Source organism: Balaenoptera borealis (assembly GCF_965194805.1).
Source record: "Balaenoptera borealis genome assembly, chromosome: 1".
Taxonomy (NCBI): Eukaryota; Metazoa; Chordata; class Mammalia; order Artiodactyla; family Balaenopteridae; genus Balaenoptera; species Balaenoptera borealis.
Window position 1 is genome coordinate 50,076,240 of NC_138860.1, and position 22,845 is coordinate 50,099,084.

The window sequence follows — 22,845 nt, forward strand, 5'->3', positions numbered from 1 at the left end:
ATTTTCACATACATACATCTTTCATTAAATTTATTCCTTTAGGTATTTGATACATTGCAGGGTTATTCAAAACGGTATGTTTTTTTAAAATTTCATTTTCTAGTTGTTCGTGAGTTTTCTAGAACATTAATTTATGTCAACCTTATACTCAGGGACAAAGCTACATTAATTCTAATAGCTTATTTGTAAATTCTTTTGAATTTTCTGCATATACAGTCATGTCACCAATGAATGATCATAGTTTTATTTCTTCCTTTCTAATCCGTATGCTTTTTCTCTCCTTATTGCACTAGCTATACCTGCAGTATGATGTTAAACAGAAGTGGTGACAGCACACATACTTATCTCATTCCTGATCTCAAGGGAGAACTTACAGTGTTTTACCATTAAATATGATCTTGTTTATTTTTTTTGTAGTGTTTATTTTTTTCATAAACAGGTATTGACTTTTCTCAATGGCATTTTCTATATTTGTTGAGGGTTGTTTTCCCCTTTATTCATTAATGTGGTGAGTTACACAGATTGATTTTTAAATGTTAAATGATTTTTGAATATTACATCTTACATTCTGGGAATGAACCTAACTTGGTTGTGATGTATTATCCTTTTTATATATTGTTGGATTCATTACCCAATATTTTGTTTAGGATTTTTGCATCCCTGGACATGAGAAATATCCTTGTAGGTTCAGACATCAAAGTCATACTGGCTGCACAAAATGAACTGGGAGGTGTTCCTTTCATTGTCTCATTTCCCTAAAAGAGTTTTGTGTAAAACTGATAATATTTCCTCCTCATATATGTGGAAGAATTCCCTGCAGTTTTCTTTGTAGGAAGAATTTTAATATGGATTTAATTTCTTTACTACATATAAACCTATCAGATTTTTTATTTCCTCTTTATTGGTTTTGGTAAATTGTGCTTTTTTGAGGAATTTGTTCACTTCACTTAAATTTCTAAATTTATTGGCACAAAGTTGCTCATAATATTGTCATGCTCTTTTAAAAAACATCTTTAGGATTTTTGATATTTGTAATTTGTGCCTTCTTTCCTTTTTTCCTCGATCAGTATTATTTAGACATTTTAACAATTTTATTAGTCTTTTAAAAGAACTAACTAGCTTTGTTAATTTTCTCTGTCTGTTTTCTATTCCATTAATTTCTGTTCTTTATATTTTCTTCCTTCTACTTTTTTTGAGGTTTGATTTGCTATTTAAATCTTTTTTCTAGTATCTTGAGCTGTATACTTTTCTAATATGTACATTTAAGGCTATACACTTCCCTCTAAGCATGGCTTTAGCTATATTTCACCTTTTCTTTTGTTACATTTTCAATTTCATTCTATTCGAAATATTTTAAAATTTTCATTGCAATTTCAACTTCAGTCATGGGTTATTTATACATGTGCTGCTTAATTTCTAAACATTTGTGAATTTTCAGATATCTTTTTGTGATTTTACTCCTCTGAAGTTTGTTAAGACTTCCTTTACAGACCAGAATATGGTTAATTTTGGTAAATGTTCCATGTGTAGCATTTGTATTTAGTACTTGTTGTATGCAGTCCTCTAAATATGTCAATTAGGTCAAGTTGGTTAATTGACTACTTGTTTATTACTGAGAAAAGTATGTTAAAATCTTTCTCTAAAATTGTAAATTTATCTACTTTTACTTTTTAGCAGTGTCAACTTTTGCTTTACATATTTTCAAGCTATGTTATTAGGTGCATACAAATTTGAATTGGCTATCACAAATGAATCTCAAAGTCTCTAGGTCTGGCAAATTTCTTTAGTGCAAAATTGGCTTTAGTGTTCTGCTTATCCTGGGATATCTGCCTTCACTTAGCGTTTGGGCTATCTTGTCAGATCACTAATGTTTTTAGGAAGATTAAAAAAACATTTTATCTGGTATTTTTATTGTTTCCACTGAGAAGGCTGGGCTGAATAACCCAGACTGCTAAATTGCAAAAAATGATTCTCAAAAGATTTTAATTCTAATTCCTGTTCTGACTTTTTACCTCCTTATTTCCACTCATGACCCTTCCAATGGAGCCCAATTCTTTCTTTCCTTTTTTTTTTTTTTGATTTAAAAAGCTTTTATTAAGTATAACACACATTCAGAGAAGTGAACAAATCTGACGGGCACAGCATGATGAATTTTAACATAGTGAACCCATCGTGTAACCAGCACACAGATCAAAAAACAGAACATTACTCCACCCCCGACCCAAGGAGGTTCTCCTGGTGCCACTTCCAGTCACTGTCCCACAAGGGCAAATACTATTTTGACTTCTAATACCATAGATGAGTTTAGCCTGCTTTTGAACTTTATAAATTTGGAATCATACAGGGACATACTCTTGTGTCTAACTTCTTTTGCTCAATATTTTGCTTTGTAAGATTCATTCATGTTGTTATTTAGTCTTTTGTTCTCATTACTGGATAGATTTGCATGTGTGCAAATACCACAATTTATCTATCCACTCTATATTGCTGGGCACTTGGGTAGTCTCCATTTTGGTCTGTTATAAATAGTATTATTGTGAACATTCTTGTATGTGGGTCTTGGTGGCCTTAGGTTAGCACTCCTGTTTACTATATACCCAGGTGTTCATGCACAGCTTTGGTAGATACTGACAAAGAGTTTTCCAAAGTGGCTGTTGTACTAGTTTCCTCCTACCTGCAGTGTATGAGAATTCCAATTGTTCCCATTGTTCTACATGCTCATCAATACTTGGTGTGTCTGTATTTTTCATTTTAGCCCTCATAGGTGAGTAGTTATATCCCAAATGTAGGTTTAATTTGTATTTCCCTGGTGACTAAGCATGTTAAGAACCTTTTCGTATGTTCATTAGCCATTTGGATGTTCAAATGGAGCCCAATTCTAAAAAAGCTTCTAAGTCATCATCAGCAGTTGCTTTAACTTTGTAAGAATTAATCTCTTAGTCCTTCAACCAGGATTTTCCAACTCTGAGGCTGATGAGAAGTCTGAGAAAAGTTGGAAAATTTAAGCTTTTCAAGTATAAGTTTTAATAAATTCTGATTTATAAGTATTGAGCAACTTCTTAGGTAAAAACAATCTTCGATAAACTTTTCAGTAGTTTGCTTACCGGAAAACCTCAAGGGGAGCAAAGACAGTAGCAATGATGTCCCCAGAATGAGGCAACAAAGTCATGGAGGTAATTGAGATTTGGATAGTCCAAGCAAAGCGCAGGATCACATCCTCTATGATGGCACAGTAATAATAGGCCTGAGGAATAATAAGCAAATTGAGTACACTTACCATCATGTTTCTTACAAATAAGCACACCTAGCACAGTAACAAGAGTCACATATCCTACTGACAAGCACAGGTTAAAGAGTTTTATATTTTAGAAAGATTTCACCAATTTAGTTTTTTTTTCTTAAATGGTACAATATTTAAAATGAAGTTTTACTGAATTTCAGTAATCATTTAACAAATAAACTTCATTCCCATAATGTATACCAGGCTCTCTTCTAGACCCCAGAAATACAAACCAGATGAAATCCTTGATCTGATTGAAATTATACTCTAATATGTATGTGACACACTAATGACTCAATAGTTAATATTAGAAAATATTAGCAGATTTATTAACCCTGTTATTTGCACTTTTATTCTCAAATTGCTTTACCCTCCATCTGAAAAAATTTTGCCTTGCTTTTTGATGTCAGTAAATAAAATTAAGCTTGGATTTCACATACATAGTTAAATTTAAGGAATGTTCCATTTTCACATGAGGAAGACAGCACTCAGCTAATCTTTCCAGGTACTAGTACCCAGTATTTGAGAGTCCACGCTTACCTACACAAAAGTCTTAAGTAAACAAACTGCCAATAGACCAGAACTGTAATTCACGGATTTTCTCACTATTAATCTCTGGATATCTAGCTCTTTAAAAATATGTATTTAAAGGTTATGACATCTTATGGGAACTAGAACTGATATGTATTAAGCCATAGCACTTATTTTATTTAAAAAAATTTAACAAAGGAATACTAGTCATGTCAGAAGCCTATTAAACAAAAGAAATAGCAGTCCCCTTCTTGTCCCATTCTCTAGAGACAAACATTTTCAAAATTTGTAGCTATTTCTTCTATTATTTATCTTCCACATTTCTAAATAATGTGTGTATATTGCTATATCTTGATTAATCAATTTTAGACATTATCCACTGCTTACTATGATGAATTTTATGAAGATTTTTAACACATTAACATATCTCCCTGTTCCCTCCCCCATCAATCCAATAGAGCGATAATGTAATGTTTGGATAAATCCACATGCAGTGAACTCATTATTAGGCCTCTCAGTGAACAGCTGCAATTTCATGTGTCTTTAAGAGCCAGTCAAGTGGATCCACATTTCACTGATGTGGGAGCTGATGTTACCAAAAATTGAAGGTCTTTTGGGAGGAATACACTTAACTTGAGGTCTAGAGACGCAGAAAAGTTAAGTTTTAATATGGAGATAACAAAAATGCTTCCTGGACCTCGGTATGGTGCTCAATAGTATGCATTGTTAATGCCGAGGAACTGATTTTAAGGTACATATAGCTGTGTTAATTTTTAAATGAAGTACCACTGGACTCAGCAAATAGCTTCTTCCCTTTTTAAGAAGAATAAATTTTATTCCAATATTTGCCTTTTTAAAATTGAAAGGGGTATGGTGATCCCCTAGAACATTTTTCTTATACGTTTGCAAAGCATAATGTACAAAAGCATATACTTTATTTTCTAGGGTCATGAAAATATATAATAACAAAAAAACTGATTCTATTAACTAGTTTTATTACATAGAAATCAAAAAGTTAGAACTATTTAAACGGAGGAATGAATATTTATATAAAGATATAAACAGTTCATCAAAGCAACCATTGTAATAAGAAATAAATGTATTATCTCTCTCAGTAAGGCAAGAACAGTTCAAAGAGCAATAAGGCACATACATTTGGTGAACACAAAAGGCCATCTTTACTTGAATGCATGTCTGCTGTCTGACTTGTGCTTACTATTACTTTTTTTGATTTTGTTTTCAAATGAGACTTATAAAGATATATCTAGCATCTTGGTCATACATTCTAAATTCGCACATTGGGATTATCGCTACAGCTTATGTTAAAAAAAAAAAAAATCACTGTCAGTAAACATCTCCTTTTCTGCCTTCATTTGTTTATACAAAGTTACCCTAATATACTATTCTTCATATTCACTCTCCTATCATTTATTTTTAATCCTCACACTTGAAAACAGCCTTCCCTAATCACCAATTAAATATTACACATTCACGCATTTTCAAAGTGCAATTTTGAGGTACTGGTGACATTCTGACATAGTATAAAGTATTAGTGACCCAATTTATAATCTCCTCCACACATCCCAGAATTTTAGGACTGGGAAAGGATCAAGAGATAATCTAGTATAACACCCTACCTTATAGAAAAGAATACACTGTAGTCTGGTTGCCTGAAGTTATACAGCTAGTTAGTGAGACAGCTGGGATTATAATTCACTTATAAGGATTCCCAGTTCATTGTTTAATTTCTTTCAATATCTGAGTAAAGATACTCTTGGCCTTTTGACTTTTTAACTCAGCCTCTCTCATCCTATATATATATATATATATATATATATATATATATATATATATATATATATATATATATATATATATATATATATATATATATGATGCTAAAATAATTCCCACGTAATTATCCATATGTTTTTGGATTAAATTGGAACTTTAGGAAAACTGATTGAAATAAATGAAAGGAGAAGCCTTCTTGATGCACCCAAGCAAAGTCAGGCACTCCCTTTTCCTTCGTGCTTTCATAGCGCTGTCGTTCAGTCAAGTATTTATTCATTCATTCCACAAACATTAAGTCCCTGTATGCCAGGGACTATGCTGGAGAGTGAGGGATATAGATACCTAAACAGGTAATTAAAATACAGTGTGACAATTGCCATAATGGAAGTCTGTATAGGGTAAAACTGGATTAGTATGAATGGCTAATTATGCTTGGAGAGATAAGAAAGGCTTCTTAGAGAAAGTAAAAAACTGACTTAAAAAGAAGGAACAAGAGTTTGCAAGGTAAACAAAGGGGAAAGAGGGCATTTGAGACGGAGGGAATTGCATGGTCAAAATAAATCATAAACGATAGTAAGTTATTTATTCCTCTATTCTAGTCTTTATCACATTGTATTGCAATCTGTTTACTTATCTGTTTAGAATATAGATTAAGGCCTCCTTGAGAACCAGAATTTTACTTTGTTTTTATTTCCTATAGCATCTAGCATATAGTAAACATCTGATACATTTTTGCTGACTGAATGGATTAGTATTTTTTGGTAAGTATTTTCTCTAATTATATTGGGTTGGGATTGGGTATATATTGTAATAGGTACACCTGAGTTGTTGTTTTGTTTTTCTTTTTTAAATAAACCCAAGGACTCTTTGTACATACTTTTTGGGGGTATACAATCTCTTCCCGGAGGAAAGTGTTTTCTCCTGCATTCTTATCAAAAAGACCCCAGTCCATCTTCAGATCCCAGATGAGGGTGTAACAGGAACTGATGATACAAAAGACGATCCACAGGTAAAAGAACACTATGGTGTCTGAGTGACCTCGTTCTGAAGAAAGAAAAGGGAAAGAGAAAATTACTAGATTCAGGTAAAATTCTTCATTAAATAAAACTAATTTAACAACAGATTCTTTCTCCAGCTCCATAAAGGAAATAAGATTTTAAAAGAAATCTCCTTAGTAGGATCATTGTCTAACAAAAGTTAAATAATAAATCTGATTCTTCTGAAGTTCAAATAATTATCAAACATTCATCAATTACACAAAATCTGTACAAATGTGCATTTAGAGTTTAGACGCTTTATGCTGAAAACATAAAATTTCAAATAACTGCAATGGAGGTTTTGAATATTACAAAAGTTGTCATTTTAGTTTTTGCCATCAGGTGGCAGCTTAGGGTCAAAGATGAAAAAAATTTATGAAACACCACTAACAAGGAATGTGCTGCATTTGCTTTAAGAAATTCTTGGATTGTTTTTACTTTAGAACAACATTTCCTTCATATATGTAGATCTTAATACTTATTGCAAAAGCAATTGGATAATTTTAATTCTAGGTAAAATGCCAGAAAGCAACAGATTGATGAGGAATGTATCCTTAAGAACATATATGAAAGCAAATTTCTCTCAAATCACAAAGCAAAGAATGATATGTTTGCTTCTTTTGGATGTTATTTAATGATACAAAGGCTTAATGTGACTTTATGCTGGGAACACTATAATGTAACTTTGGGCTTTATGCTGAGAACACTATAAAGTGCACTAAATCAGAATAAAAATAATTTGCAAAGGTAGTTACACAACCTAGTCTTTTTCACTCTCAAGTGCTCTGTATATTCTCTATGAAGCTTTTCTTTGACAAGTTTGAAAGTCATCGTGATGTTCTTTGTATTCTCTGGGTGTAGGATATAAGTATATAACTACTACTAATATGGTCCTCAATCATCAGGAAAAAAAGGTGTCATCTAATTCAAAAAAAGTTTAAATTGTGGTTAGCTTCCCAAAGGCTTCCCAAAGTAAAGGATGTATCATGCATTATCCATAATCCGTCCTATTAAAATAAACAAGTGCTGGGAATTTCCTGGTGGTCCAGTGGTTAGAACTCGGTGCTTTCACTGCTGGGGCTTGGGTTCAACCTCTGGTCGGGGAACTAAGATCCCGCAAACCATGCGGTGCGGCCAAACAAACAAAAAAACAAGTGCTTACTAATCATTTTTAGATAGTAAAATGTTAAGTACAGTATTATTCAAAGGCACCCTTTAGACATTTATAATCTAGTAAGTTGAAACAGCCATTTGTTATTGATGATAAATTTGAGCTCAAAATAAAATAAACAAAGGACTATGAGAACATCAAGGAGAATGGAACTGTTTCCAGTAGTAGGAAATAAGAGGAAGCAGCATTTGAGTTATTTCTAGAAGGATAAATAGTGTTGCAAAAGTCAGGCAGATGAGGCAAGGCTATTCAAGGCTAAAAGAAGATAATGAAAAGGCATGAGGGTGGGAAACTGCAAGGTATTTTTGAGAAGCTGCTAGTAATCTAAGTCTAGTGTGGGTGAAACACAGAGGATGTGAGGGAGTGGGTATGATTTGAAATGAAGCTGGAGAAGACATTTTGAGTCTGACTGTGGAATGCCTTCTTGGGCCTTAGGATTAGATCTGTATTTCAGAAAAATAATGGGTTGGCAGGTTGCTTTCATCAGAATTACTTAGTTGGTTAAAAAAATACAGATATCTCTGAGCTCCAGTGTTGTGTTAGCATCAGTCTGTACCAGCTTTATGAACCGATTGTCAAATTTTCAAAAACTTTGCAAACTGGTTGTTAAACATAGTCATTATTAAAAATTAAATTACATAAACTTATAATTAGCTATATTAAAAACAAAGGTAATGAAAACTCAAATTCATCACTTCCTAATTACTTTACTAAATTTTGATATTATTTATTCTTTTAGGTTATATATGTTTATTGTATCTATATAATGGAAATACTATACATCTTTTTCCAGCATTCCATGTTAATCATCTTAGTAGCTTGAAATTGGCTATGGTAGCAGTCCGTATTTATACCATGGAAATCATCAAACACTGCAAATCAGTGCTCCCATCCCCACTCCCACCCGAGAGCTAGTTTTTAAATATATACCAGTACACCACTGTTCACCTTCTTCTCCTGGAAAGTCGGTGGTAGGGAACAGAAACAAAAGTTTAAAAAATGGTCCACAATTGATTCTAATGAACAGTCAAGCTTGGATATAAACACATTTTCAGGTTTAAACTATTTTCACAAAAACTTCTTCATCAAGAGCAAATTGGGTTAATATTTATACTATAATATTGTGCCATATGAATTATCATTTAAAAGGTCTAACAAAATATTTACTTATTATCTAGGTTTAGTTGGATGTGTTCTAACATACCTGTTCACTTCATTCTATACACAGATATAGAATCTAGCCGAGTTGTACTGTTCAATAATTAGCATCATGGTTGCATTCAAAAAAATTCCGTAACTCATCTACTAAGGTTTGCAAAGAATAAAGCAAATTTAGCAAAGTAATAATATTCACTCTTGTTGTATTTTCAAAACAAGATCAACACAGAGATAAAGACCTAAAAGGAATTGATAATGAAACTAAAAGTAATGTGTTAATTTTGTTATTTCTTCTAGATTTTAAATACAAGTTCTATCCTCAGAATATAATTCTTAAAATGGGACAATGGGCTAAACTGCCTTCCTCTAAGCCCATATTATTTCTATGAAATTGCTATGAAACATACACAAGGACTTACTGACCTAAAAAAAAATATTTTAACAGAATATTTTATAATAAGTAATTTTTATCTTATGAACTTCTTCAAACAATGATTAACAAGCACCTGGTCTACATATGCTACATTTTGGTATTTTTAAAATTATTACCCTACTTGATCATTTCCATCTCCCAAATGAGGAGTGCTTCTCCCTGAAATCATCCGCCTTCATTGGTATTCAGAGGTTGTATCGGGAAGATATTATCACTTTAGGCAAGCAATTACACCTAATTCTCTGTTGGCTAACTCTGGTAGCCCACTTTAGTAATGTTCAGAGTAACAGAAAATCAAGTCATTGGTATTCTACACAAAGATTCTATTACACACCGGCCATGTTAGAAGCGTAATTAATACCAGACAAATGTATGGTAATTGGTATCTAGTGAATCTAAAACAAATAAAATAAGCTTCCTAGAGTTTTGTACACATTAACCATCATAGGAAGGATAAAGCAAAAAAATACGTTGGGAAAAGTGCTGAGAGAGAAACCAGAAAAATTACATATGTACATCATTGCAAGTCATATTTCAGGAAGGATATTTTAAATATGAAAAAGTGGCACTGTGTAAAAACAAAGCGAACAGTTTTCTTTCAACAAAAATCTTTCTACTCTGGTAAGAGTTTACCAGGTTTTAATCTGAAATTAAATAAGGAAACAAATAAAATAGACTGGGGACACTGTTTTCAAAGCCCAAACCTATATAGGTAAGCTGAGTTATGAGTGAGTTTAGCTATCAATTTATCCTAGGACAGGCAAGACAGACATTATATTCCCATTTTACAGTTAAGGAAGCTGAAGTTCAGCGAGACAGTGAGTAAGTGGAAAGATAACTGGATTTGAAGTCACAAGATCTGGGTTTGAATCCAGACTCTGCCTCTTTCCAACTCTGTGATTATAGAAAATTCATAATCTTAAAATGATTGAGACAAAAATGGAAATCATTAGGCCTAAGGATAAATGAGGAAACTAGTGATAGGAATCTTTAACCAAGGAACTTTTTTTGTACTAGACAGCACTGTTTCTCTAAGTCCATCTCAACTTGAAATAATAGTTCCATAAAACTATTAAGTAACATTAAAAATATTTCTAAGGTATGTGGAAAACAGAATTTAAAAAGTATACACATATTATTGTTTCAGACTGTATATAACTTTATGTTTATAGAAATACAGAGGTAGCTAACCCTGATGAGGAAAGTAAGATTATTAAAGGGATTCATTTTAACTTTATGTATTTATGTATTATTTGAATTTTGTTTTTACAGTGATATATACATATCCATGTTTTATTTGTATAATTAAACTAAAAGAAAAAGGAAGAAAGTGGGCTAAAGAAAACAGTTACCATCAGGGTGATGATATTTTATAAATGATTTAAACAAGAGTTTAATGTTGCTATATTGTTTTTATAATAAAAAAGTACACAGGAGTTCTTTTATTCATTCAACAAATGCTTACTGAGTGTCTACTACTATAAGCTGTGTTATTTATTATATAGCTATAATACTTAAGATCAGCTGCAAAGAAAAATCTGTTTACTTCTACATTCAACAAACATGTGCTGAATGTCTACCAGGTAACCAGGTATATTTTAGAGAACAGAAAGGTACTGAAGAACTATTAAGGACTAAGTGTGAAAGAGGAGAGATGTAAAATAAACAAAAGCACAATGTGAAAGTGCAATTGTGGAACTGTGCATAGAGGAGGAATCAATACGTTAGGCTTTCAGGATGGGAACACGCAGGAAAGGCTTCCTGGAGGGGGTGCTACTTGAGCTGAGTCTTGAAAGTTAACAGTCTTGAGTTAACCAGGTTTGTGAGGCAGAGAGAGCCATATCAAAGAACAGAAACCATTCATTCAGCAAATGAACACCTACTTACTATATACCAGATATTATTCTAGATACCAGGTACACAGTAGTGAATCTTATTCACCAATGGGCAAATTTCCTACCCTAATGAAGCTTACTACTTAGTTGGGGTAAACAATTATCAGATATACAAGTAAACAAGACAATTTCAGACAGTGAAAAGTGCCAAGAAGGAAACAGAACATGGGGACTTCCCTGGTGGTGCAGTGGTTAAGAATCCACCTGCCAATGCAGGGGACATGGGTTCGAGCCCTGGTCTGGGAAGATCCCACATGCCGTGGAGCAGCTAAGCCCGTGCACCACAACTACTGAGTCTGCGCTCTAGAGCCTGCAAGCCACAACTACTGAAGCCTGTGTGCCTGTAGCCTGTGCTCTGCAACAAGAGAAGACACCGCACACCGCAATGAAAGGTAGCCCCTGCTCGCCACAACTAGAGAAAGCATGCAAGCAGCAACAAAGACCCAGTGCAGCCAAAAATAAATAAATAAATAAATTTAAAAAAGAAAAGAAAACAGGACATGGTGACATGATTGAGACTGGCAGAATTCCTTTAGATAGTGTTCAGGCAGAGAAGGTCTCTAAGTTGATATCTGAGTAATGAGAAGGAGCCAGCTATATGAAAAGCTGGAGGAAGACTTACATATATAATATTACATTTTCTAGTAACCATAATTTAAAAGGTAAAAAGAAACAGGTAAAATTAATTTTAGTAATATATTTTGTTAATCTAATATATCTAAAATGTTACTTTAATGTATAATTAATGTATATAATAAATTATTATATAAAGTCATTGTGGCTATCAGAATAGAGACAGTGAGGAAAGGCAGAGTACTGTTTTGAGATACAGGAGTGAGAAAAGGAAAGAGATTAGACCAGGTGGCTTACTGAGATAAGGAAAGCCTTTTTAGGGTGAGAGACTGCTGAGCGTATATATAAGTTGAAGGGAAGGGGCCAGTAGTGACGAAGAGATTGAAGATTTAGGAATGAAAAGGGGTGATTGCCAGAGCAAGATCATGAAAGAGACAAGAGGAAATGAGGTCAGAGCACTAAGGTGGGAAACCTTGTTCCCAAGTCTGGGAAAAATACGGTGAGAATGGATTTGGATTAAATAAGTATGTATGTAGGTAGAAGACAGCTGCAGGAAAATGACTCCTGATAGGTTCAAGTATTTCAGGGTACAGGAGACAAAGGTAGTCTGTAAAAGTAAAGAGGGAAAGACTGAGTTGGAGGTTTTGAGAAAAGCAATGAGAGTTATCATAAAAGCCCTTTTCAAGTTAATACCCTTTTCTGAGATGACAAAAATTTAATAATAAAAGTTAGCAAAGGACAAATTAACACATGTAAGTTTAGAAAGAGGGTAATCTCTCCTTCCTATGATATTCTTTTTATAAAACATTTTGTTTGTGCTTATACTGTCTTTTATTATGATATAAACATACTTTTTCTCTCTTTCCTACAAGACTGTACCCTATCTAGCATTTTAAAAAGACTTTAACTTTACAGTGGAGTAAACTGTATATGTGTTTGTATTTTCCATTAAATTGTAATGTCTTTTAGGGAAAGATCTCATGCCAGCATTTTCCCAAGGCCTATGTACTCCACTCCACACAGCAGGAACTCAATTAATTTTTGCCAAATTGAATTGAGGGCAAGCGCTGTGTTTCACTCACTTTTAAACTTTCTGTACAATGCCTTACATTCCAACAAATACTTGGGGAAGGCAACATGGTTTCTGGTAGCCTACACATACAATGTGTCCCTAAAAACTTGTATATAGCTGAATATGAAAAAGACAAGTAACAGATGTACATGTTATATGAGGATTTTGTTTCCTGATAACTAAAAATAAGAAAATAAAACCCATTATTATATCTTCCTTGTCTTTTAGACATAATATTTAATGACATTATTCCCAACATCTTACAGACATTTTTCGTTTTTACTCTTTACAACAGAACACAGATAATCTCTTCAAATCGAATGAGTGTTGGCAATGACGTCTAAACGTTGCTGCTTTCAGTATGCCTGATGATTTCCATCTTTGCTTTAACGGTATTAAATTTGAGACATTTCTTTTCAATAATGAAGTGTACTATCACATATAATTCCCACTCATTTTAATAAAAACGTACAAAACAGAACAAAATATTCAAATAATCACACAAATACACTAGTATTTGTGACAAAGAAGGTGATGCTGCCAAAGCTGTTAGTTGGCAGCTAGTGCTACCATGTGAAAGCAGGAAACATTCTGAATCCAAAGGATAACTAAGGTGTGTGTGAGTATCTGCAAAGTCTTATAACATAATACCCAAAATGTCCAGCTGTCAACTGAAAATCACTAGTCATACCAAGAACCAGGAAGATCTCAAACTGAGTGAAAAAAGTCCATCATTAGATGCCAAAAATGAGATGAGAGCTGCTGGAATTATTTGATGAAAATGCTTTTATGAACAATTATGAAATGCTTGAAACAATGAAAAAATAGGAAGTCTCAGCAAAGAAACAGAAGACATAAAGAAAAACCACATGGAAATATTAGAACTGAAAAATATAATAACGAAACTAAAAAACTCAGTGAATGGTGTTAACAGCAGAATAGAGAAGACAGAGGAAATAGTCCACAAACTGGAAAACAGGAGACTAGAAACTAGCAAAGCTGAACAGTGGAATGAAAATATATTTTAAAAAAGAAAAAGAAAAAGAAAGAAAAGAAAAGAGATTCAGGGACCTGTGGAACCATAAAAATGATCTAACGTTTGTGTCATCGGAGCCCAGAAGGAAAGAATAGGGAGGGGCTGAAAAAGTACTTAAAGAAATAATGGCTGACAACTCCTCAAATTTGGTAAGATACATAAACCTACAGATTCAAGAAGTTGAGCAAACCTCAAATAAAATAAATCTAAAGCCAAAACACATTAAAATTAAACTTTTCAAAACTAAAGACAAAGATAAAAACCTTGAAAGCAGTCAAGAAAAACCCAATACCTTAACGGCCAGGGTTAAAACAGTATGATTGACAGTGGATTTCTCATCAGAAATCTTCTGGAGGCCAGAAGAAAGTAGCACAAAATTTATCAAGAGCTGGAAAAAAAAGAACTGTAAACCCAGATTTTTATACTCAATGTATACAAATTCTTATACTCAATATCCTTCAGGAAATGAAGGGGAAATCAAGACATTCTCAGATAAATGAAAACTAACAGAATATATTAGCAGATCTACCCTGAAAGAATTGTTGAATTCCCTACAAAGGAAGAAAATAATAAAAGAAGGAACCTTAGAACTTCAAGAAGGAAGAAAGAACCAAGTAAGCAAAAATATGGGTAAATATGATAGGCTGTACTTTTCCTCTTGAGTTTTCCAAAGTATGCTTGATAGCTGAAGCAAAAATTATAACACCGTCTGATATGGTGCTAAATGTATGGAGGAAATATTTAAGACCATTACATTATAAATGGGGTAGGGTAAAGAGATGTAAGGGGAGGTAAGGTTTCTATAAGTCACTCAAACTGGTAAAATGATGACTCTAGGACACTGTGATAAGTTATGTATATACAATGTAATACTGAGAACTACTAAAAAACCTATACAAAGAGAGACACTCAAAAATGTTATAGATAAATCAAAATGGAACTTTAAAAATATTCAAGTAAATACAGAGAAATAAAAAGCAGAGAGAGCAGAAAACCAAAAAAGAAAATGGCATACTTAATTTAAGTTCTAACATATCAATAATTACATTAAATGTCAATGGTGTAAATACATCACTTAAAAGAAATTGGCAGAGGGGATTAAAAACTATGACCCAATTACACCCTGTCTACAAGGACTCACTTCAAATATAATAATATAACTATGTTGAAAGTAAAAGTATGGAAAGATATGCATCATGTAAACAATAATCAAAGGAAAGTAGGGTGGCTATTTTACTATCAAATAAAGTAGATTTCAGAGCAAAGAAAATTAGTGTAAACAGACAGGGCCATTATATAAGTATATTAGAGTCGATCCACCAAGAAGATGTATCAATCCTCACTGTGTCTACATCAAACAACCAGAGTAGCAAAATACGTGAAGCAAAAGCTGATAGAATTGAAAAGAAAAATAGACAAATCCACAATTATACAGATTTCAACTCTCCTTCTCAACAACTAATGGAAGAAGTAGACAGAAAATAAGCAACAATATAGAATTCAACAACATCATTAACTAATAGGATCTAATAATCACTCCACCCTACAATAGCAGAACATACATTCTTTTCAAGTGCCCAATGAACATATAGCAAGATAGGCCAAAAAAATTAATAACAGAAAAATCTTCAAACACTTGGAAACTAAACAACACAATACTAAATAATTCATGGATCAAAGACAAAGTCTCAAGGGAAATTTAAAGAATACACTGAACTAAATGAAAATGAAAACGTAACATATCAATATTTGTGGGACTTGGCTAAAGCAGTGCTGAGAGGAAAATGCATAGCATTATACATATAATTATACATACAACTGTGTACATTAGAAAAAGAGAAAAAATATCTAATAAATAGTCTAAGAACCCACCTCAAGAACCTAGAAAACGAAAAGCAAAATAAATCCAAAGCAAGCAGAAGGAAGGAAATAATCAAGATAAACACAGAAATCAATGAAATTGAAATGAAAAATAGAGGAAAAACAGTCAATGAAACAAAAAGCCAATTCCTTGAAAAGATCAATAAAATGACAAACCTCTAGTACAGCTGAGAAAGAAAAGAGAAGAGAGAAAACACAAATTACCAGTATCAGGAATGAAACGGGATTATCACTACCAACTCTAGAGACATCAAAAGGATAATAAGGGAATACTATATTTAACTCTACACCCATAATTTTTCACAACTTAGATGACAAGGACCAAATTCCTCAAAAAACAAAGACTATTACAACTCACTGAACATGAAATATATAATTTGAATAGCCTTATAATTAATAAGGAAATTGAATTTGTATTTAAAAACTACCCCAAAATACATCTCCAGGCCCAGACTGTTTCACTGCAGAATTCTACCAAGCTGTTAAAGAAGAAAACTTCCACAAATTAGAAGAAGAAATAAAAATCCCAATTTATTTTATGAAATAAGTTTTACACCTATGCCAAAACCAAAGATAGTACACAAAACGAGAAGTACAGACCAATATCCCTTATGAACACAGACACAAAAATACTTAACAAGATATCGGCAAATAGAATTCAGCAACATATAAGAAGAATTATACACCATGACCAAGTGGGGTTTATTCCAGATATGCTACGCTATTTCAATATTCAAAACTCAATAATGTAATTCACCATTTTAATGGGTTAAAACTTAGAGAAAAAATGACAGGATCATATCAAAAGATCTAGGTAAATCATCTGACAAAAATCCAACACTCAATCATGATTAAAAACAAAATCTCTCAGAAAAATAGGAATAGAGAGGAACTTCTTCAACTTGATAAAGCTTCCTCAGCAAAAACCCTACAGCATTAGGTGAGGAAGTTTTATTTATTATACTTAATGGTAAAAAACTGAATGCTTCCTCCCTAAGATTACAAAGAAGGCAAGGATATCTGCTCTTACCATTCTTACTCAACATAATACTGGAAGCTCAAGCCAGTGCAGTAAGGTAAAGGAAAAAAAAAAAAAATGAAAAGAAGCAAAAGGTACAGAGATTGGAAAGGAAGAAATAAAACCATCCCTTTTTGCAGATGACACTATTGCCTATGTGGATAATCACAAGGAATGTATGATGGGATTATCCAATGCTGTATACCTGAAACATTGTAAATCAACTATACTTCAATAAAAAAAAAAAAGATATGTGGTGTTCATCTATGCATGCCTAGCATCTTGCACAGCCTGACACACTTCAGATGTTTTGTAAATGTTTGTTGAATAAAATAGATGTGACAGATGTAATGAACAAGGCAATTCAATTATTAAATTGTACTTATATTCAACTTATCATCTGTTTAGATCCTTATTTATTGGCTCTTCAATAACAAAATGATCTCTTCAGTGATTTTTATTAAAGATTGACTTCTGCCCTTCCTCACTCCTTTAGTAATATAACTAAATAATAATAATTCTGGAATGGATAAAATTATGTGTTTTTGCCTCCTCTCCTGCAAAAAGACACAGCGTCATTTCTTTAACTAAACGGAATGCTATTGACCATAATTATTTTACAAAGAAATACAAGGATCCTAAAAGTTTTTGACACCGTTTCAAGTGCTTACTTTATGAAGCTGTAAAAATGCTTCAGGCACTACATTCATAAGGGTAGAAACTTTTTTCTTAGTTAAACTGAAAAAAATTAAGCCACAGACACAAGCTAAAATTATAGCCAATTAAAAATGGAAATAAGATTGTGTAAGATTTAACACAGCAAGATCCTTTTTGACCCACCTCCTAGAAAAATGGAAATAAAAACTAAAATAAACAAATGGGTCCTAATGAAACTTAAAAGCTTTTGCACAGCAAAGGAAACCATAAACAAGACGAAAAGACAATCCTCAGAATGGGAGAAAACATTTGCAAATGAAGCAACTGACAAAGGATTAATCTCCAAAATTTACAAGCAGCTCATGCAGCTCAATATCAAAAAAACAAACAACCCAATCCAAAAATGGGCAGAAGACCTAAACAGACATTTCTCCAAAGAAGATATACAGATTGCCAACAAACACATGAAAGGATGCTCAACATCACTAATCATTAGAGAAATGCAAATCAAAACTACAATGAGGTATCACCTCACTCCAGTCAGAACGGCCATCATCAAAAAATCTAGAAACAATAAATGCTGGAGAGGGTGTGGAGAAAAGGGAACCCTCTTGCACTGTTGGTGGGAATGTAAATTGATACAGCCACTATGGAGAACAGTGTGGGGCTTCCTTAAAAAACTAAAAATAGAACTACCATACGACCCAGCAATCCCACTACTGGGCATATACCCTGAGAAAACCATAATTCAAAAAGAGTCACGTACCACAATGTTCACTGCAGCTCTATGTACAATAGCCAGGACATGGAAGCAACCTAAGTGTCCATCGACAGATGAATGGATAAAGAAGATGTGGCACATATATACAATGGAATATTACTCAGCCATAAAAAGAAACAAAATTGAGTTATTTGTAGTGAGGATGGACCTAGAGTCTGTCATACAGAGTGAAGTAAGTCAGAAAGAGAAAAACAAACACAGTATGCTAACACATATATATGGAATCTAAAAAAAAGGTTATAAAGAACCTAGGGGCAGGACACGAATAAAGACACAGACGTAGAGAATGGATTTGAGGGAATGGGGAGGGGGAAGGGTAAGCTGGGACAAAGTGAGAGAGTGTCATGGACTTATATATACTACCAAATGTAAAACAGATAGCTAGTGGGAAGCAGCCCATAGCAAGGGAGATCAGCTTAGTGCTTTGTGACCACCTAGAGGGGTGGGATAGGGAGGGTGGGAGGGAGATGCAAGAGTGAGGAGATATGGGGATATATGTATATGTATAGCTGATTCACTTTGTTATAAAGCAGAAACCAACACAACATCGTAAAGCAATTATACTCCAATAAAGATGTTAAAAAGAAAAAAAAAAGAATGAACTGTGAAATAGTTCAAAATTTACTTAAAACAAAGTAGATAAGAACTTCTACATCTCTCATGCCTACAGCCTACCGCTTAAATCAAAGAAAGTAAAAAAAAAAAAAAAAAAAATCAATTGATCTGATTTTGTTCTTTAGATAACCATGTGTTTTTTTCTTTTTTCCCCCTTCCTGGCATCCTAAGCTCGTCTAAGTAAGTGTTGTCAAACACAGTGTTGCTGTACATTTGTGCATTGTGATCAATTGTAATTTGTTACTAATGTTGAAGTATTTATTTTATTTACTTAAAAAACAAATGAGTCTATTAAAGAATATCAATATTAACAAAAACAAACAAAAAAGACTATATAACATTTAAGTAGTCATAATAGCAGTATACAGCAATAAGAGTTGAATAAAAATATAGATAAAAAAAATGTTAGCAAAAAATGACAATATATATTCTACATTATGATTAATTAACAGATCTAAGAAGGAAGTGAGAGTATATATAATAGGAGGTATGCACAGAGAAAGATGGAATGCCAAAATCTCTTCCACCATTTTCCACACAACCTGCCAATACTCTAAACTAGTATAACACATCAGATCTAAAAAAGCCATCTGAAACAATTCTTAATCTCAGAGTCCAAGACTGTGATGCCTTTTTATAGAAACCTTCATTTGACGCCTTTTCTTTCAAACTGGGTATCAGAAATAGAGTAAAAGTTAAATTATCCCAAACTTTACCAGGATTTCTGAAACATCTATTCAAATATTTAACCTAGGAACCATCTCATCAATCATGGTATCAATTCACTTTGAGATTTAATTAAAAATAACAAAACGAAAAGACAACCCTCAGAAGGGGAGAAAATATCTGCAAACAAAGCAACCGACAAGGGATTAATCTCCAAAATATACAAACAGCTCATGAAGCTCAGTATCAAAAAAACAAACAACCCAATCAAAAAATGGGTGTAAGATCTAAATAGACATTTCTCCAAAGAAGACATACAGATGGCAAAGCACATGAAAAGATGTTCAACATCACGAATTATTAGAGAAATGCAAATCAAAACTACCATGAGGTATCACCTCCACCATCCAGAATGGCCATCATCAAAAAATCTACAAACAATAAATGCTGGAGAGGGTGTGAAGAAAAGGGAACACTCCTACACTGTTGGTGGGAATGTAAACTGGTACAGCCACTATGAAGAACAGTATGGAGGTTCCTTAAAAAACCAAAAATAGACCTACCATATGATCCAGCAATCCCACTCCTGGGCATATATCAGGAGAAAACCATAATTCAAAAACATACATGCACTCCAATGTTCACTGCAGCACTATTTACAATAGCCAGGATATGGAAGCAACCTAAATGTCAATCGACAGAGGAATGGATAAAGAAGATGTGGTACATATATACAATGCAATATTACTCAGCCATAGAAAAGAATGAAATAATGTCATTTGCAGCAACATGGATGGACCTAGAGACTGTCACATTGAGTGAAGTAAGTCAGACAGAGAAAGACAAATATCATATGATATCGTTATATGTGGAATCTAAAAAAAGGGTACAAATGAACTTATCTACAAAACAGAAATAGAGTTACAGATGTAGAAAACAAACTTATGGTCCACTAATGTTTACTTAAGTGTGGCCAATGAGTCATCTTTAGTAGAAGCACCATGAGGTGCATGTTAAAAATGTATAAATTTCTGGATCATCACCCTAATCCTAGTGAATTAGACTGAAGGTGGGCCCAATATTATGCATTTTAAAGTAATAATCCATGGTGATTCACACATATACCAAAGTTTGAGGATCCCAGCATTACATCATGCTGCCTTGTTGGAAATAACTTTTTAAAGTAGAAAAGGGAATGGATTCAGAGACTGACAATTATGGTTTTGCTACTTACTGCCATGTGACCAAGGGCAGGCAATTTAACCTTCCTGATATATTAAAATGATAATAACATCTACTTTCTCTCAGGGTTAATATCAGGTTCAAAATGAAATAATGTGTGCCAAGATGCTACATATTGGCAAATAGCTCTATTAGAATAATAGAATATAAAGAGCTGAAGGAGCCTTAGAAAGATAGTCTAGGCCAACTCCCTTTTAATTTTTTTTAATGAAAATAATTATTTTCCTGTTTATAAAAGAACTGTACATTCACCATAAAAAGTTCATAAAAGGGCAAACAAAGTGAGAGCACTGGGCAATCATATTACCTATAAATGTTATTTTATTCATTTAAAATTTTAATATTCTTACTTTTCATTTTCTTATATAATAATTATAATCAGAAGAATGTTAAATAATAGTGATGATTGCAGATATCCTCATGTTAGTCCAGATTTTAATGAGAATGTCTCTAACATTTCCCCTCTAGTCATGATTCTAGTGGTTGGTCTGGGACGCTGATCGATAGATTGTGTGTGTGTGTGTGTATACATATATATGTATATATGTGTGTATATACTAATCCTATATGTATACACAGTACTTGCTATATTTAAGAAGTATCCTTATGTATATTTTTAATTAATGAATGTCTCTGGCATCTATCTAGATGATCAATCACATAGCTTTTCTCCTTCTGTCTAGTGATATGGTAAAATATTCCTAAATTATATTAGTCATGGTAACTCCAAAGCCCATGTTCTTTCTCTCAACATGAAATAGTGCCTTTCATTAAGATGGCGCTTTTAAAATTCTTATTGGCAGAGGATTTGATTAAATTGAGCAGAGAGATGGACCTGGCTTTCTAGGCAAAGACATTCCACTTTCTGCAACAGAAGGTTAAATGAAGGATTAATTTTATACATTGATTTCAAATATCAAATTTTTTTTAGTTGAGGAAGGAAACATAGTTGGTCATATATTCATAACTGAGAAGGAAGAGGAAGATTATACAACGGATCCTTGACTTTCAGTTCATCCTTCTTCAGTGATTCAGTCTTTTCTACACCAGCTATGAAACGTTGTGTAAGCTTCAATATTCCACTTTGGTGGATGTTCATTTCTTTTGAAAAGACTTCCTGGTAAAGTTAAAACAGCTGCAAGCAGTACAATTCTACTTTTAAAAGAAATATGCTCTAGGGTATTATTCAGAGGCAACCAAAAAGTATTTACAGAGCCCTGAGTATCCCACATGAGAAACAAAAGAAATGCAACACATCAATGTGATATTTAAGCAGTAGGTAGATGCTTTATTTTCCCTCCTATTAAGTAGCAGCACTATTTTTTTTAATATGTGAAGAAAATACTTTTAATATAAGAAAAATTTCACTCTAAACATTTTAATTAAAATCACATCTTATACCTCATTCAAAATACTACCAATGAAACTAAGTATTAGCTTACTGGTCTTTGTTTCCGTATTTTACTCGCTACATTCTAGGAAGCATGCTAGAATGTTTATTAACAATATATATTAAGGAAATAGCCAGCCAGCTTTAACAAATACCTAATTACCTCTGGTATTTCTTAGGAAGTGAATTTCATGACCCTAACAAAGAATAAAACTCTAAGCAAATTATTCATGTCAATCCATTCTCCCATCACTTGCAACAACATCAATATGTTAGTGTTTGTTTCCCTTCAAGAAAGACTTTCAATTTTCTTCCAGAGAGAAATTATTTATATAGTTGAGCTGACTCCACATTGCTCTTACTAATAAAAGCGTGTGACTGTTAATGTGAGATAGCTAGTTCCTGGCAATGTCTTTGGTTTTCCACGAATGTGGCCATTAGGACAAAGGGATCACAAAGTGGGCTTAACCATATAAAGGTACAGTCTAATTATTCTCTCCCAATGTACCTTTGTGCTTCCCCAAACACAGATTTATTTGGCACTTGGAGGGATAGCACACTACCCTATCTGATCTTCCTTTGCTTACTACGAGTTTAACATTTCACCTTTGGGAA

At 33.1% G+C, this 22,845-nt stretch overlaps 1 protein-coding gene across 4 annotated transcripts in view; it reads right to left on the bottom strand.

The window, feature by feature from the left end:
* Positions 1-22,845, bottom strand: part of XPR1 (xenotropic and polytropic retrovirus receptor 1) — a 204,805-nt gene that overhangs the window by 16,885 nt on the left and 165,075 nt on the right. For 3 of the 4 annotated variants that reach the window (XM_082385897.1, XM_082385899.1, XM_082385898.1), the window contains 2 exons: positions 6,483-6,649; positions 3,105-3,244 (listed from right to left, as the gene is read on the bottom strand). In XM_082385897.1, the coding sequence (XP_082242023.1) occupies positions 3,105-3,244; positions 6,483-6,649 (307 nt within the window). The remainder of the gene's footprint in view (positions 1-3,104; positions 3,245-6,482; positions 6,650-22,845) is intronic. The other variant, XM_082385900.1, reaches the window with a different exon arrangement.